This window comes from Plectropomus leopardus, chromosome 14, assembly GCF_008729295.1.
Source record: "Plectropomus leopardus isolate mb chromosome 14, YSFRI_Pleo_2.0, whole genome shotgun sequence".
Taxonomy (NCBI): domain Eukaryota; kingdom Metazoa; phylum Chordata; class Actinopteri; order Perciformes; family Serranidae; genus Plectropomus; species Plectropomus leopardus.
Genome location: NC_056476.1, coordinates 25,307,632 through 25,325,143, shown reverse-complemented (window position 1 = coordinate 25,325,143; position 17,512 = coordinate 25,307,632). Strand labels below are relative to the sequence as shown.

General features: G+C 39.9%; 1 protein-coding gene across 1 annotated transcript in view; it reads right to left on the bottom strand.

Annotated features, from left to right (window-relative positions):
* The window catches only part of trappc12 (trafficking protein particle complex subunit 12), a 46,069-nt gene that overhangs the window by 5,905 nt on the left and 22,652 nt on the right, over positions 1-17,512 (bottom strand). The window contains exons 4-9 of the mRNA XM_042500384.1: positions 13,208-13,321; positions 9,807-9,945; positions 5,874-5,986; positions 5,482-5,554; positions 4,145-4,218; positions 522-620 (exon numbers count right to left, since the gene is read on the bottom strand). Coding sequence (XP_042356318.1) covers positions 522-620; positions 4,145-4,218; positions 5,482-5,554; positions 5,874-5,986; positions 9,807-9,945; positions 13,208-13,321 — 612 coding nt within the window. The remainder of the gene's footprint in view (positions 1-521; positions 621-4,144; positions 4,219-5,481; positions 5,555-5,873; positions 5,987-9,806; positions 9,946-13,207; positions 13,322-17,512) is intronic.

Genomic DNA, 17,512 nt, shown 5'->3' with positions numbered 1-17,512 from the left:
CTTAGATGTTACCTTGGGGCTCTTTGTAACCTAAAATATTACACGCCTTCCCCTTGGAGTGACTGTTATTGGATGACCACTACTGTGGAGAGTAACAATGGTGTTGTATTATCTCCATTTATGAACTATCTGCCTGACAGTGCGTGTGTGAAGGCCAAATTCTTTAGCTATGGTTTTGTAACCTTTATGAGCCTGGCAACTGTCAACAACTTTTTGTCTGATCTCTCTTGGCACACTGCCACAAACCTGTGTGGTGAAAATCAGACTTTGACGACATGGGTACACCCAAACATCACCCCATTAATTTAAACAGCTAATGCCAAAAATCCTGATAACTTTGCATACTTTTCCTTCAAAAACATTTGTTACATGAATTAATTTAAGAGCACACTTTTATTTTATTTGTTTAACATTATCTAGTTTCAGGACTTGAATAAAGATCTAGTCACATTTATGTCACATTTTTGCAGAAATACGGGACACTGGTAAGGGTTTACTAATGTGTACGCTATTATGCAGACCTGTAAGAAGATGCGTCCTATGCCACTGAGCAGCTGCACTCTCTGCTGGGGTTCATACTGGATGATGGAGTGATAGGTCTCCACAGCCAGGACATAGTCCTGAAAGATAAAGCAAGAGAGATTAAGAAGAAGAATAAGAGAAGAGTTGGAGGGCAAGGGAAGTAAAAAACAGAAGTTAGAAGCCGGTCGGGTAAAATGAGGTAAACAGTTGGAGGTAGAGACAGGTGGAGGGCGAGCGAGGTAAAGAAGAGCAGAGTTGAGGCGTGGAGAGAGAGAGGGCATTAATCAAACATATGGAGTATTAGCAGGGCGATGTGACCCTCTTCCCACCTCCACGCTGCACTGCTACACATCGCTCACATGGTGACTGGACTGCTGAGTGGGGCGACGGAGAGAGGTCAGTGAGGTGTGTGTGTGTGTGTGTGTGTGTGTGTGTGTGTGTGTGTGTAGGCAGAGTGTGTTTACTGGGCTGGGACAATGTACAAAAAGTGTGTACTGTACACGTGCATTACAGTACAGTTTATTTATTATTTTTTTTAAAGAATGCCCCGGCTCGGTTTTCAGCGTCCAAAACTTCTAATAAAACTAGACTCACACAGCAAACAAAAGAAAAAAATCGATTGATCCTACTGCAGTGTATACAAACCCTGATATATCTTACTCCTCTGTGCCATAGAGCGCCACTGTTGTTCCAAAACTATTAAAAACACATCAATGAGCCACACTGTTGCCCTAGGTGACATGTTCCTTTATTACCATGAACACACACATACACGCGCACACTATTTTGGCTCAGTTGCACAAAACAGCCCTGCTGCTTCCAAGTACTTACTAGGACACAAAATGTGGATTGATTCACTGCTGAAAAAAGTCACTTGCATTTCCTCCTGTTTGAGTAACATTTGCTTAAAGTCTTAAGTCTTATTTAACAAACGAAAAGTATTGAGAGACAGACTAGCACATTGTTGGTTTATCTTCTGATGGGATTTGCTGTCGATAAAAAGCAAAAAACAACAAAAAAAACAAACAAACAAACAAAAAAAACCCCCAAGCCTCATCATTTAACTAAAAATGTACACAGTATTATGGCTGAGTATTTCTAGTAGATTTTCTGATTTCTTTAAAGTTGTTTTTTTTCCTTTATAAAACAGGTTTCCATTAATTTCCACACAATGTAAAAATAAATCAGCAGATTACTGAAACTTGCTTGAACTGTGCTCCAGTACAGTGAAGTAGCGGTTGACCAATATCAGTTTTTCGGTGGCTGATGCTAATATTTAGAGAGAAGTCAGCCAGTGGTCGATATATAATGAAGATATCATGTTGTTCTTATTGTTATGAATTATATCAATAATAATAACAAATGAGACACAACATTGCTAAATGAACATTTATATAATATCTGCATTGTCGCTATTTGCTGTTTGTTTACAAGAAAATAACACAACATTGAGAAATGCAATAATTTAACTATTCATGATTAATGGACCCTATTTCAACATAAAATGTCAAGTTATTTCTTAATAACTAGATATCTATTCTTTCTTAAAAATGCGAATAAATTCAATCAATAATTCCTCATCAGTTGGGCGGGGCTAGGGGTCCATCCCTGATATGCTGGGGGATGCCCCCCAAAAAGATAATTGGTAGGGGACACTGAGATGTGTCTGCAGAAATGTTTTATTATTGACTTTGGGAGTGCAGGCATCATGCTGACATCTCAAAATGGCATTTTTTCAGCCCAATTATTCACCCATATGATATGTCTACCATTACGCCTACCTTAATGGTTTTTCAGAGTTCCAATATAGCAATGTGTTAAAGGTCCAATGTGTAGGATTTATTGGTACGTGGTGAGGTTGCAGAACTGAAACTTCTCCCATTTGCCATGTGTAGGAGAACTACTGTGTCCAACACAAACATTTGAATGGCCCTGTCTAAAGCCAGTGTTTGGTTTGTCCATTCTGGGCTACTGTAGAGACAACAAGACGGACTCTGTGGAAGAGGACCGGCACCGTATGTGGATATAAATGACTAATGCTGAGGTAATGAAAACACAAAAATTCTTAGTTTCAGGTGATTATAAACTAATGAAAACATAGATATGAATATTACACACGATTTCTGCCACTAGATGCCCCTAAAGCCTACACACTGCACCTTTAACACTGTTTGAGTGCAAAATCATATTAAAGGTTTGCACAGCTTTTGCTCACACTGATGGAACTGTGGACACAAGCCAAGCATGTTTCAAGAATCAGGCATTTAATTTTTTGTGCCATACAGTAATGAAAAAAAAAAAACAGTGGCAACGGAAAAGAAATAGAACGAAACGTGTTTTTATTTAATTAGTAACAAATAGTAATTAAAGGTCCAGTCAAAATGGAATATAATGCAATATGTTTTCTTACGTGTATAATGACCTGAAAATAAGAATTATTGTGTTTTTGTTATTTTAGAGTCAGATGTTTATATCTTTCTAGGGAGCTGATCCTCATTCATGGAGATCGCAGGGCTATTCACATTTTTGCATTTTTGCATTAGCCACCATAGTAAGAAGCCCATCTGGAATAAGCAGCACCGGAGTTCCATCGGTTTGTAACGTAAAACTGCTTCATTCAGTGTTTCTAGTGACTTAAAACACTGAGGCTGTTTGTTTTGCAGAGGAGGGGACCTCTGTGGATAATACAACTTCCAGTGAACTGAACATGAAACTGTGTCATTCAGTGTTACCTGTTTAAATCCCCGGCTCTGTTTGCTCTGAAGAGGAAGAGATCGTTATGAATAATTCAGCTACAGGTAAAAACCTCCTGAACGTATGGATCAGAAAAAGGTGAGCACACAGTAGCACGTAATAGGCGAGCCACTCGTCTCTGAGATGCCAAACAGTGTCACAGTAACACTGATCTGTAACATGAAATGGCTTTATGCAGTGTTTTTAATGGATTTAATCACCAGGTTTGTTTATCTGAGATGAAAAGTGAATAATTCGGCTCACAGTAAAAGCCTCCTGAGCAATGAAGACAGACGGAATTCAAGGCCGGAGAAGTTTTAGCTGCTTGCAATCTGCAATTCACCAATAAAACCCACAACTCTTATAGTGGAACTTGTGTTCTGATGTTTGATTCTTTTGCACTTGTGTGGTTTTGTTTGTATACTGCTGCAGTGATGTGTACATTTTTCTCCTGGGATATAAAAATAAGTCAATATATAAATAAGGTGCGTAAATAAATCTATCTATCAAGATATAATGAAACTGAAATTGAACCAGTGCAATCGAAAATACTGTTAAATCCAGTAGATGGCACTGTGGTTCTCTCCAAGTTGGACCCCATCTACACCCCAACCCCTCTCTCTCTCTCTCTCTCTCTTTCTCTTTCTCTTTCTCTCTCTCCTTCTCTCTCTTACTGACCAAGAATCCAATTAGTGGTCAGTCTGGGGGGATTTCACTGTGAATCCTCCACCAGCCTGGCATCAGAGATCTCTGAGTCTCACACACGGAAACGCTCCCGCAGACACACATCCGGGCAGACGCACAGACACGCACATGGGGACGCATTCACTCCAACGCACCGCGACACACAAGCTGGAGCTGACAAACACACATACACACACACACATACCTTCATCAGCAGTAGACAGTTGGCCATGGAGTACATGACCCGGCTGAGGCGAGACCTCCACAGCTTGAGAGACGCTAAAAATGGAGAGAAGGCAATCAACAGACAAAGGGTTTATTTCTTAAATGGTGACTTCCTGTTTTCACCTGCTTTTTTTTGGGCATCCCTCTAACCCCACATTTCCATGCAGCCCTCCCATCCGTCTAATTAAACCTTCCCCTCCTCCCCCTCCACACCAGGGTTTATTTTAAGGCGAGGTGGTGAGGAAGACACTGCGGCACACTCCGCTTCCCTATTTTCCCTCAGACAGTGCGCCCTGTGGAAGAGTTAGTGTGCAAGCCTATTAGTATTCATCGCTGCACACGTGTGTGTCTGTGTGTGTGTGTGTGTGTGTGTGTTGGGGAGAAGAGCTAATCACTCAGTAGGGGTCTGATGTGTGAAGGCAAGGCCCTGCGTTATTGACTTGACTGTCGACTGTCTGCGTGGGTAGAGAGAGGAGAGACAGAGGGCACAGCTATTACACTGCTTTTAGACGGGGGGAGAGAAACTGCCGGAGCCGGCGCACCCTCGCACATACATATGCGTCACCCTGCCAATTTTCCCAATTATAAGCAAGTGTCTTGGTACATTTAGCTCAACTTCACCAAGTGGCTTGTTGTTGTTTATTGCGTTGAATTAGCTGATTAAATGGCTTGTAGTCGCTTAAAAAAAACTGACAGCCTTTGGAAAAGTTGCTAAATTAGTGGTCACAAGCAAACATGAGAAACAGAGAATGCTGCATGAAGACGTATCACCAGGTTGAGAAAGTCTGACAGAAAAGAAGGTCTATTTACATCAGGTCGCATGTCGTGGAGGCGTGTCTCCCGAAAAACTGGCGAATTTCAAACGAAGGTGCCTATTTCCCCAGCACACTTGTGCAGATGTGAGTGGATTGGATAGGATTGATCTGTATTGATCCGCTTGGCGTGAAGGGCTGAAGAGACCATTTGATATTCAGCGCGAGTACCCGAAGCAGTGAGGTGCTAAACACTTTTTAGAGCGCCGCATTGGTGTGTTTGTGTGCTTGAAAGTGGATGTGTGGCGGTGGTATGCTGCAGTCCTGCGCCAGGTGTGCCTCTGACTCAGTGTGTGTGTGTGTGTGTGTGTGTGTGTGTATTACCCACCGGGGCCCATGACCTCACTCTCCTCCCACAGTGTGATGCAGTCTGGGACTGGGGCCAGGTCTGTAGCCAAGTGTCTGTGTGTGTGTGTGTGTGTGTGTGTGTGTGTGTGTGTGTGTGTGTGTGTGTGTGTGTGTGTGTGTGTGTGTGTGTGTGTGTGTGTGTGCGTGCGTGTGGTACCTTGCCTGTTCTCCTGTGTTAGGGTGATCATGCTGCCATCCTCAGCCAAGCCTTTCTCCAAGTTCTCCAGAATCTGTTAACGGGGGGAATTGAAACTTCAGAGGGGGAATTTGCTTCGCTGCCAGCGCTGAAGGCTTTTAATGTGTCTGTATGTGAATCTGCATATTCAATAACTCTAAAATCCAACCATATTTGGCTGTTTACACAGGTGGGCTTAAGGATTTGTATGTGCTTTTCTGTGGGTGTGTAGTTTTATTGTGTGAATACTACAGAGTGTGCATATATTTATGTTCATCCAGAGGCTGTGTTTGTTTGTGTGTGTGTGTGTGTGTGTGTGTGTGTGTGTGTGTGTGTGTGTGTGTGTGTGTGTGTGTGTGTGTGTGTGTACTAACAGCAAGGCAGACGGTTTTGAGATTGTGCAGGCGGTCCAGAGCCTCCTGGGGCTTGGCCAGGTACTGGGGAAGCTCGGCATGCAGCAGCCGCATGGAGAACGGCACCATGGAGCCTGGACAGGAGGGAGGGAGGGAGGGAGAGGGAAGGAAGACAAGAAGAAAACAGGAGACAGAGGGAGAGAGGGAGTGAGGGGAAAATGGGGGAAAATAAGAAACAGGGTGGGTTGAGGACAAAGCAGGAGAGAGAAAGGAAGAGAAGGAAGGCGGAGAGAGACAGAAAGGCACAGAGCGCGAGATGAGAATATAAACCCATCCACCCACACACAGACAGCACACAGCCCTGGAGGCAGGAACCTACAGATGGCATTGAGCTACGTATGGCTGCTTATTAAACCCTCTCATCTCTCTCTGTGTGTGTGCTGCACAGCTCCATCACTCATCTTTCTGCCTCATCCCTCTGTCTCTCTCTGCCTCTACATCATTCACACTGTCTGACACACACGCACACACACACAGAAAGGCACACGTATCCCTGAGGAAGAGCCTATATTCAGGTGAGTTCCCAGGCTTTGATCAGGGTCTCTTTGATATTGTCATCAGACCTGAAGCTTAGCTCGCTGGTCCATCTTTGGCTGCTGCTTCTGCGAATCTGCGGATCTGAATTTCTATCTCTCGAGTCTATCTGCTTGTGCTGTCTGTCTAACCCATCTGCAGTACAGAATGCACACTCATTTTCCCAATTTACCCCAGAGTCTCTATTACTGCCCTCTGTTACGATGCTTTATCATCATGCTGACTGGACAGCGCCGTCTCTCTTGGTTTGATTCTATAGTCCGTCTCTCTTGGATGTCAGCAAGTTTTATTGTCTTGAAATTAAGACATTAATACCTTTACTGCGTCTGTTAAAATTAATTATTTGCAACTGAGATGAAAAACAAATCATGAAACCACAACATTGTACAGACCCTGAAAACTAATGTAATTATTGAAGTCACCAGATGGCACTGTCTCAAGGGCTGTTTACATAGCAATGGTTCTTGCATGAAACGGTAAACTTTTGTTGCCGTTTAGCCTTTTGTTCACACAACAACGGCCTTTTGGGGGCCTGAAAACGCAAACTTTTGAAACCAGGTTCCACAGTGTTATCTTTGAAAATGCAACCCTTCTGTCAGCACATAAACTGGTAATGTGCAGATCCTGAAAGAACATTGACGTCCTGGCTGCACTTCACGCATAAACGTTGTGTTCTTCTATTGTGTGTCATTAAAAAATTACACTGCCAGTTACTGGCCTGGCATGCACACTTCACTGTTTGATTGTTTTTGAGAATCTGTGTACACGAGGATCATTCTCACAATCTTATCACATGAATGTGGATTTTTTGAAAAACGCAAATTAAAGGACTTTTCCATATCCTGCTTTGTTGTCTTTTTTACTCTAAATGGGACCATAATTACATAAATAAAGTGTGTGTTGGAGAAGAATTGAAACTAGCGATTGAGACTATAAGCTTATCAAAAAAATGTCTACATAGGTCAAAAATCGAGTAAGAAGTAAGGTCATTTTCTTATAGACTTGCATACAATTGAATTTGTTTCTGCAACCGGGGGAGTCGCCCCCTGCTGGCAAGTGAGTGCAGATTTAATATAAATATCTTGTAAAATGTGAGTGCTGGTACTAAATATCAAGTGATACACTTACCTAGAATACCTTCACATTGTGAAAAGTGAAACAGTTATCTGTCTGTTTTTTTTTTTATTTTGGCAGATATGCAGACAGTGTCTCAGGAGGAACCCATGTAACTGCCGTCATATCTGCCAGCACTGTTAATATTATTATATATTATATATTGTGAGTCATGAATGTGTGGGTTCTTTGTTTATATCGATGAGCCATTATGGTTATTTTTGCATTCTTTTGAACTATCATAATTATTTTAGCAGTCTTTTATGGTGGGTGTAAAGATTACTACTACTGTTAAAAAAATAAAAATAATAATAAAAAAAAGGAACAGAAAAAAAATAGTGAGGAGCCTGGGTGTTACACTTTAGGCAGAAGAGAGAGGCCTAAGTGTTAACATGTACAGAATCCTCAGCTGGCACTGTTTTTGTTCATTTACAATTACTGCATATAACTCAGAGAACCTTCTGCTTGTTTTCATTTACAGCTTTTATTATTTATCTCAACTCAACACCAAATTTTCCTGTCCAGAATTAAGACCCCCAAAAGATACTTCTGTGTCCTTTGCCAGTTAAATTTCACTTGGCTAACTTTTTGACTAAAAGAGGCTCTATAAAGTAATATATTGAAGAGTGGGTGCACATCTTGTTTATAACTTGTTTATGTGTAGGGGACATAAGGTGTGATTTGGATGATCGGTGAAACATGCAAGAAAGTCCTAAGCTGGCAGCGCTGAGTGCACCGCTGTAAAGGAAAGGGGTGCACCGGATTTATATCACAAGACAAAATGAGAGCATAATCGAAGATCAGAATGTGGCACAATAATCGTTAATTCTGGTAATCTTGTTGATTGTAGTAAGAAAAAAAATATTATTTAAAAAAAATTGCTTAATCGTCAGCCTTGTGCTAAGCTGCATGTTGGTAAAGTGAACTGTGTGAGAGTTATAAAAAAGTGAACTCAGTAAAAAGAAATGTGGGTTACCAACTGTAAAAAAAAAAAGAAAAGAAAAAGAAACTAGTAAATGTCCCAGCTGAGTATGTATCTTCATCCCTTTGTCGGGCTGATATTAAACCAGTTGACTGTTTTTTGGAGCACAAACGCTGAGGCTAAGACTTTTTCATTCAGCCGAGAGAAAAAAAAAAATCAGGAACTCTTTTCAAAGCAGCTGGGAAGGTTAGCATTTGACCACAAGTTCATTTTATTCAACCTGTGAGAAGACTGATGCATCTCTCTCCCATTTATTGATTAAAACATGAAAGGAATCAGACAGAAAGTAAAGTATCAAGACACAGCCTGAAAAAGGACATGAATGAATGCTACTTGTCAGGCAAGTGGCATTCAGGTCTTAATATTTTGGAGTCCAAATTGGACTCAACTTTTCATTTGGCAAACAAAGTAATAACTGACAAACATTGATTCCTTCTCGAGAGCCAAGTCGATCCTAATTTTTCCGAGAGTGATACATGGGCAGCCGTGACTTAAGGCGTTCAAAGAGTGCGATCATGGGTAATAGATAGTCGATGCGGGCGTTGGGCCGGAGAAATGTTCGACTCCTGATGCCAGGCTACACAACTCGTGCCAGTTTGTCTGCAAGCACCTAGCAGGGCACAAAGCGTTTAAATTGAGCAATGGAAAGTTTTTGTACGGTTGTGTGTGCGGTGCGTGTGTGTGTGTGCGTGCAGCTGTGTCTCCACTACTGCCTTCACTGTGGTAGCCCGAGGGGCGAAGCAGATCCAAAGTAATGGGAATACATTAGAGAGCAATTCATGCAGTGTAAAAAGAGGAAAAACAAAACCAAAGAACTGCTGGAGACAAGTAGCGTTGTTGGAGCTTCTCGACGATACAGTCTAATATCAAGCTCCTGGCAGAAACTTTCCTTTGAATATTTAATAGGACAGTGGTGGTGTGCTTGTGTATCCTAAAAAACGTGGGTAAAATGCAAAATCCTTTTGGAGAGTGGGCTAATAACACATTCAAAACTCACAGATAAGAGTTCCAGAGCAGCTTTTCAGCACTATCATGAATACTACTATTCAACCTTCAGTCAGCTCTCAGGGAAAATTCATGGAGCAACTTTTGGACAAAAGGAATATGAAGAGAGATACGAAACGATGGATGATTTTACAATAGAAGAGGTTCTAGATAAAAGTTTTTGTAATAAATACCAAAAGTGGTCCTCATACATGAAAGATCAATAAGAGTGACCCTAAGGGATGTGTTGATACTCGCTGAGTGTGTGTACTTGTGCATACCTCTCCTCCCAGGGTAAACAGCAGGGTAGTACTCATAGAAGAGGTCTGGTTGATCCAGGTTGCCAAGGGGCTCAAACTCCAGTTCAGCATTTTGGAAGAGGTTCAGCTTGGTCAGGAGGGCCAGCCGCACAAACCAGAGCTGGAAAAAGACAAACACACATCCCCCTCTGTTTGTGAAATGAATAAGACATTCATCAAATATTTTAAGTATGAAAGAAACATAAGAAAGGCCCATCATGCAAATTCTCTTATCTTGTCTGGTCACGGCTGTGCTGCAGTCGGACTCCATGTCTTTGTGTTTTTCTGTCTTTTTACTCAAATGTCTTTAATTAGCGCTAAAGCTGTAAATATTTTCCAGTTAATTTGGTCAGAATCCAATTATGCAATAACATGCTCAATAATGTAATAAAATGCCTTGACTTTCATTGTACAGTCATAACAGTTTTATCTATAATGTAGTGCATCATTACAGCACTGAGTTTTACATTGGTGCAGTATTTGCAGTTCTTACATTATTTAAAATGACCTAATTGGGTTGCAACCCCTGTGCAGTGTTTTATTCAAGAGCCCAAAAAATTGCTTTGTGATTAGATTTTTGAGGCCAATACTGATATTTATATATATATATTTTTTATATATATTTAATAGCATACTAGAACCTTGTGGTTGTATGCCTCTGCAAACTAGTCACGTTGCAGTCACAATTTATATCCATGTCTGTCCAGACTCATACATAGCCATGACAGTATGCAGTGCTGCAGATATGGATGCTGCTGCAATGAAGCTATAAACTCTAAAATATGCTTCACGCACATCTTCAACCCGGCACCCCAGAAGATCTACACATTCAACACAGTTTCACGATTAGTATCACCAATTCAGTATCTGACCAAATGTCTCCCCTTCTGTTCTTGACTTATGGCACTGAGTAATGGCTGGAAAACAGTTTTTGCATAACATTATGATGTTACAGTGACCTTGACCTTTGACCATTGAATTCTAATCAGCTTATCGTCGAGTCCAAGTGGACGTTTGTGCCAAATTTGAGGAAATTCCCTGAGGGCCTTCTTGTGATTCACAAGAATAAGACACACTTGACGTCACATGTACCTTGACCTTTGACCGCCAAAAATTAAAATCAGTCCATTGTTGAGTTCAAGTGGATGCTTGTGCCAAACTATAGGAAATTCCCTAAAGGTGTTCTTGAGATATTGCATTCACGAGAATGAGACAGACACAAGGTCACAGTGACCTTGACCCTCGACAACCAAAAATGAAATCAGTTCATTATTCAGTGCAGGAAGACATTTGTGCCAAATTTAAAGAAATCTCTTCAAGACTTTCTTGAGATATTAGACATTCTCCAGAATGACACTGATGTGAGGTCAGTGACCTTGACCTTGACCACCAAAATATACATCAGTTCATTGTTGAGTCCAAGCAGATGTTTGGACCAAATTTGAGGAAATTCCCTCAAAGCATTTTTTGAGATATCGTCTTAACGAGAATGAGATGGACGGATGAACAGACAACCTGAAAACATAATGCCTTTGTCCAAGGCTGTCGCCGACACGGAGGCAAAAAATATCTTATGATATAAATGTCAAGTGTTCATTGTCTAATAATCACAAAGACATCTTTAATTTGGTCATGTACTCAGTTGATTTTAAATAAAAGAATCCCTTTTTAAAAGTAACCATCAGTGTGTACACGCTGTGCAGAGCCTCTATACATCAGGAGGGCAGAGGCTGTTCCAGGAGCATGTTGTGTAAATTGTCATGAGCTTCTGACAGCACACAGGCAATATGCACTTGGACAGAAGCCCAGATGTGATAGAGTGGGGATAGATTGCCTCCCAGTGAGACAACAACATGGAAAGATCCAGAAGTTCCTGAGCGGCATGGGAGCCCCCAAAGAAACTGTTCTCTCGACCTCTAACTTGACTTTGTAACACTATAACACTGCCTTCTAGTTAGCACAGTCTCAGATGAGGGTTGGGGCTGCACTGCTAGTGGTGATGACACAGCCTGGCAGAGTTTGTAGAGTGGTTTTAGCCTTGTTTTTTATGGATTTACATTTTACTATACAGGGGCGTAGATTTCGTTTCAACACTGGGGAGAGCTAATATGAAATGGGGGGATTAGGGGTCCATTGCCAGAAAACTTTGAGTGCCTAACACTTAATGTAATGCATTCTGGTAAATTATTTTGGAGAAATGTATTAATGATGGTAATCAATAAAGGCCCCAAGAGAGAATGCCATCAAGGTTCCTAAGTCAGAATTTAATATTTTTTAATAACACAACTAAATTAAAAGATTTTTTGATTATTGGACCCTTGTGATGAATTTGACAATTACATTTTCAGGGATTTATGACATTGTAGGACCAGTGGTGTGCTTTGAAAGCAGAAAGAAACAACATTTCTACAGTTCCAGTCGTACACTGCATGCATGCATCTGTAAGATTAGTCTTATCTCTCTATCTATCAATATATGTATTATTTGTCCATATTTATGTAACTTGCAGTGTCTGAAAGTTCAGCACAGTGCTAATGTTCTGTGTCCTGTGCAAGAACAGTGGGTGGTAAAAAGTTGCCAGAGAAGCCCAACAGTCATCATTACATCATGATGCATATTGCTATTAACTACATTGAGAAAAAGAAACAATTAAAAAGTACCACGCATTTAAAACCTGGACTTCAAATTGTGCCAGGATGTTTAAGAAGGTAAAACAAACAGTAATATGCAGCATGAGGCAACAACATGGTCGATTAACTTAAAGTCTCATGCACAGAGCCTACCACTGGGGTGGCCTTCTTAATGAGCTTATGCAGCCATCCATCTTCTGGATAGAGTTCCACAAACACACACATAAAAATGTGCTCACAGCAACACTGACAAAAATAACAAAACCAACACCAACAAATATCTCAGCGTGCTTTCTTACTGATGTCTGTTTCAGTGGTCATGTCTAACATACTGTGCAGATGTAATGCATGAAAAGAAAAAAAATCCACATCTGCCCCCTTAAAGTCAAACTCAGCACAGTATCACTCCAATATCAATTAAATAATCAATTTGGGCACAAAAAACAAAAAAATTGAACAAAAAAATGTAATGAACTCCCAATGATAAAATAATAGGGTATTAAATAATCAGAAAAAATGGTTATACAATATCAGAGAGGACATTTCATTACATAATTTTTCAAGTGCACGTACATTATTGGGTTTATTTTCAACTAACTGCAAAATGCATTTCATTTTCAAGTGCTGTTTGGGAATTATTACATTAAATTTGTAGAACAAGACATGTTTTGGCTTCACTCTCCGACACCCACCATCACACAGAGAGACAGACAGATGAATGGACGGATGGAGAGAAAGTGGCTGGCGTCTTACCTGCAGTGAGTCGGTGGTGTGGGAGGTTGGCTGGCCAGCTTTTCCATATCCCTGACCATGAGCTGTCAGCAGCCGGCCCGTCAGATCCACCGCAGCCCGCCAGTTTTTACTACTCTGCAGGGGAGAAGAGACACAGCACACTGGATCTGAAACACACACCATGACTGTCTGACAGAAACACAGGAGAAGACCTCGGGCTAATACATATCGATGTGGCTCCAGCTATCATAATCACAAACACACTCAAAAAAGGACACATCACTTGAAAAACAATTCCTGCAACTTGGGTTTTGTTTGTTAGTCACAGTTTCGGCTATCATTTCTGACAGTTATGATAATTCTGTATTCACCAAATTATTTGCAGAGTTGTGAGACTGTGGCAAATCACTAGAACAAGGTCCAACAGGGCAAAAATCACTCCACAACCTCGGAAACAGCAGTTTCAAAACAATCTCAACTCAAGGTCCGCTTATTCACTTGTTTCCGAGCTTTTGGCAGTATAACACAGTCCTCAACACCACGTTGAGTTTGGGTAGTTGCTTTGGACATGCAGATGTTCAAACATTAAATAACTCTTAGGGATGCAGGATGTTGGATTTTTTGCTGATATCCCATATGCCAATCTATAACAACCCACTTTGGCTGATATCGATATGTTCACTTTTTTCCCCCTACCTAATATTAGTCATCATCAAGTCTCTTCTGTAATAAATTAATATCTTATTATTCATACTCTTATGGTGATGGCCCACCAGCAGATGGAGACATTACATACAATGCTTTTTAATTTATGTAATATTCATTCATTGTGAAAATTTAAAAAAGCGTGTTGGCTGTTTCTGATAGTTCATTTTAAAGCTGATATTAACGGATGCGGATGACGTGCCGATGTTGTCGTGCAACCCTAATACTTCAAAGCATCTCTGATGACCTTTGGTGTCTGGAATCACTCTAACATCTGTACTACTGACCATTTTACTTGAATGTGTGAATTGTAAATGATTAAAGATTGATAAAAAAATAGCTAAATCTTCCTACAATGGAGCAAAATGTTATCAAAATGTAATGCAATCCCTGTTATTTATTTGGTTTTTTTTTATAGATATAACAGATTTATAAAATCACACTTAAGAGACAATACAGCTGTCGTGATGATGCAAAACAATGACTCATAAGTGTCTGAAATATCAATTTACTTGTCATTATGGAGTTAATTACTAAGTGTCTGATACCGCATGTAGAAAATAGTGAGTAAGCAATTAAGGGAGTGATTTTAGATACAACATTGCCTCATGAAGCGTCATACTCACCTTGTAAACCGACATAAGACAATTAATTTGTTCCAGAAAGTACCATGTGAACTAAACAAACTTAATCAATCATGATTAAGACAATAAAGCTTATCTAAAACTCATAAGACAATCAAGTCGGTTTTAAAAATGCCTATTGTTTAGATTTATTTTATCTTAATACATTATCTGAACCACTTTCTTTGAGGTAAACCGTACCCGAAATGTCAGAAATAATTCCTCAATGCACACGAAAGTTGTGTGTACAACTAGGGCTGAGTGAGTGTTGTCTCTTTCTTTTTAAAGGCAGAATTACACTGAAGTGGTATAATTTTCTGAACTCCCTGGAGTGATCTATTATTTGCCTTTACCTACTTAGTCATTACATCCACAAACTGATGAATAATTATCAAAAATCTCACTGTGTAAAACTTTTGTGACAATTGTCAACCCTACAATAATGCCGCATTATTGCAACAGAAGTATTTGTTCAAAAATATTATGATATTTGATTTTCTCCACATCAGCCTGCACAGCTTATGCATGTTTAACTACAGCTATACAAGTGACCAAAATGAAACCTGATGGATGAAACTGTTGACCTGATGGTTGATGGAGGTTAACAACAGACTGTTTGAGTAATAATTTTACTGTTTGTTTGTATCTTCCATATATGTTTGGCTAACCTCACCAACTAACACAGTTTTTCTCAACCTTTTTCACGTCAAAGACCTGTAAATTTGACACATTAGGTCACAGGACCCCGGTTTGTCAAGATTTCTCTCCTGGAATCTCCATCTATGAAGACTGCGGTTGTTAAATATGATTAAGACCAGGGGGAAAGTGAGACCTAAGATCAGAATAGTCAATCTTGTGTCTCACATTAGGCTCACTTATATAGTGAAATAAAAGGTGAAAAATGAACTATCCCCAGCTTTTTTGAGGATGACCTGGAACTCCTCAAGGACTTTGACTCCTTTTTTTAATTGATTAAACACTGAGTCACTAAAATGTCAGTGAAAAAAGCCCTTTACAATTTCCCAGAGTCAAAGATGATGTCTTCACATTGCCTGCTTTCCCAAATCAACACTTCTAACCCCATGATATGAAATTAAGGTGAAAAGAAAAATCATCACATTTGAAAATCTGACACCAAACTGTCGTCTATTTTTTTTGCTCAATGAATGACTTTAACTTTGACCAATTGTATCAGCTCTATGATCTTATTATTTTATCCTGTTTTTTGAGGTTTTTTTTTTGCAAGCTTATAGCTTCCCAGATCCGTGCAATTATTGCAATTATCAATTTCAAAATGATCAATTTTATTGCTCTGATGAAGGCCACCAGGCTGAAATGTTAGCAGGTTTGTTTGACATGGCCAGAATAAATCGATGACTTTAGATTAGTTAACTTTGTCCTGAAAATCTGTGTGTGTGCTCTACCTTTTTACCCATGGATATTCAGTGTTGGAACTATATGAACTTTGGTTTGCCACCTCGAACAAATACAGTGAAGATGCATCTTCTCACCTAACAAATAAAATCTTATTATTACAGAAAGGACCGATGGCCAAATCTATAAAAATAAGATGTGCATTTTAATGGACATAAATTGAAATGTGCTTTATTTTTATATATATACAGAACTGTATAAAAGTCTAAGGCCACCTTTAACTTTGTTATTTTAGCAAGGTTATAATAAACATATATATTTATTTCTCAGTAGGCTCTTAAATAAAATACAACCAGAACATACAGGAAATATGTTTACAGTATTAAAAATGCAAATATTCTAGAATAAAACTACTTCAACGGGCAAACATTGAAAGTATTCAGTGTGACCTCTCTTTCTCCCTTGCATGTCTTGAACTCTCTTAGAGACAATATGAAATTTAAAATACTTATTTTAGGGTGCATTTACATCAGGGTGCATTCAAGAACAAAGCTCAATATTGATAGTTTAAGCTACTTTAAGCCATTTTGTTCTGAATTTTTCTGTGTTTTAATTTATTGTACATGTTCTCTGTATTCTTTGTTTGTATCTTAATAAAGAGACTGAGAAATAAATATATATACTGTATATTCTCATTACAACTTTGATGAAAAAATAATCTATTGCGGCCCAAGACTTTTGCACGGTACTTTTTTGTGTGTGTATGAATATTTTAATGTCAAATTTCAAACTCTAAATCCCCAATGGGAAAATCACAGGACATATTTTGACAAAGGGAATTCACAGTGGGACAGTTATGCAATAAGAAAAAAGCAGGACTTCTGCAAGACGACGTAATCCCCCCCCCCAAAAAAAAACAAGCACCTTGAATTTACAGCAGGTAAGATAAAAAACAAACAAAAACAAACAGCTCAGATGCAAAATAAAGGGACGTTCCATCATCTTACTAATCATCTCATACGACATTGTCAACCCCAAACTGATGATGTGACTAATCTAATGCTGCAAAACAAAAGTCAGTCCATATGAAATGAGGCAGGTGTGGGTGTAAGTGCACAACTGAGAGTGTTTACACCGATGTGTGCAACTGCCAGCCATTGAGCCTGGAGGACAAAGCGCCCACTCACACAAACACGGTGGACAAGTGAGCGCGCGCACACACATATGCACACACAAAATCACACACACACCTCGATATTAGCAGCATCTGCTTCCACAGGAGGTGGTACAATAGGTAAGAGGGGGGACAGAGGTGGGTGGGTGATTTTGTGTGTGCATATGTGTGTGCGCGCGCTCACTTGTCCACCGTGTTTGTGTGAGTGGGCGCTTTGTCCTCCAGGCTCAATGGCTGGCAGTTGCACACATCGGTGTAAACACTCTCAGTTGTGCACTTACACCCACACCTGCCTCATTTCATATGGACTGACTTTTGTTTTGCAGCATTAGATTAGTCACATCATCAGTTTGGGGTTGACAATGTCGTATGAGATGATTAGTAAGATGATGGAACGTCCCTTTATTTTGCATCTGAGCTGTTTGTTTTTGTTTGTTTTTTATCTTACCT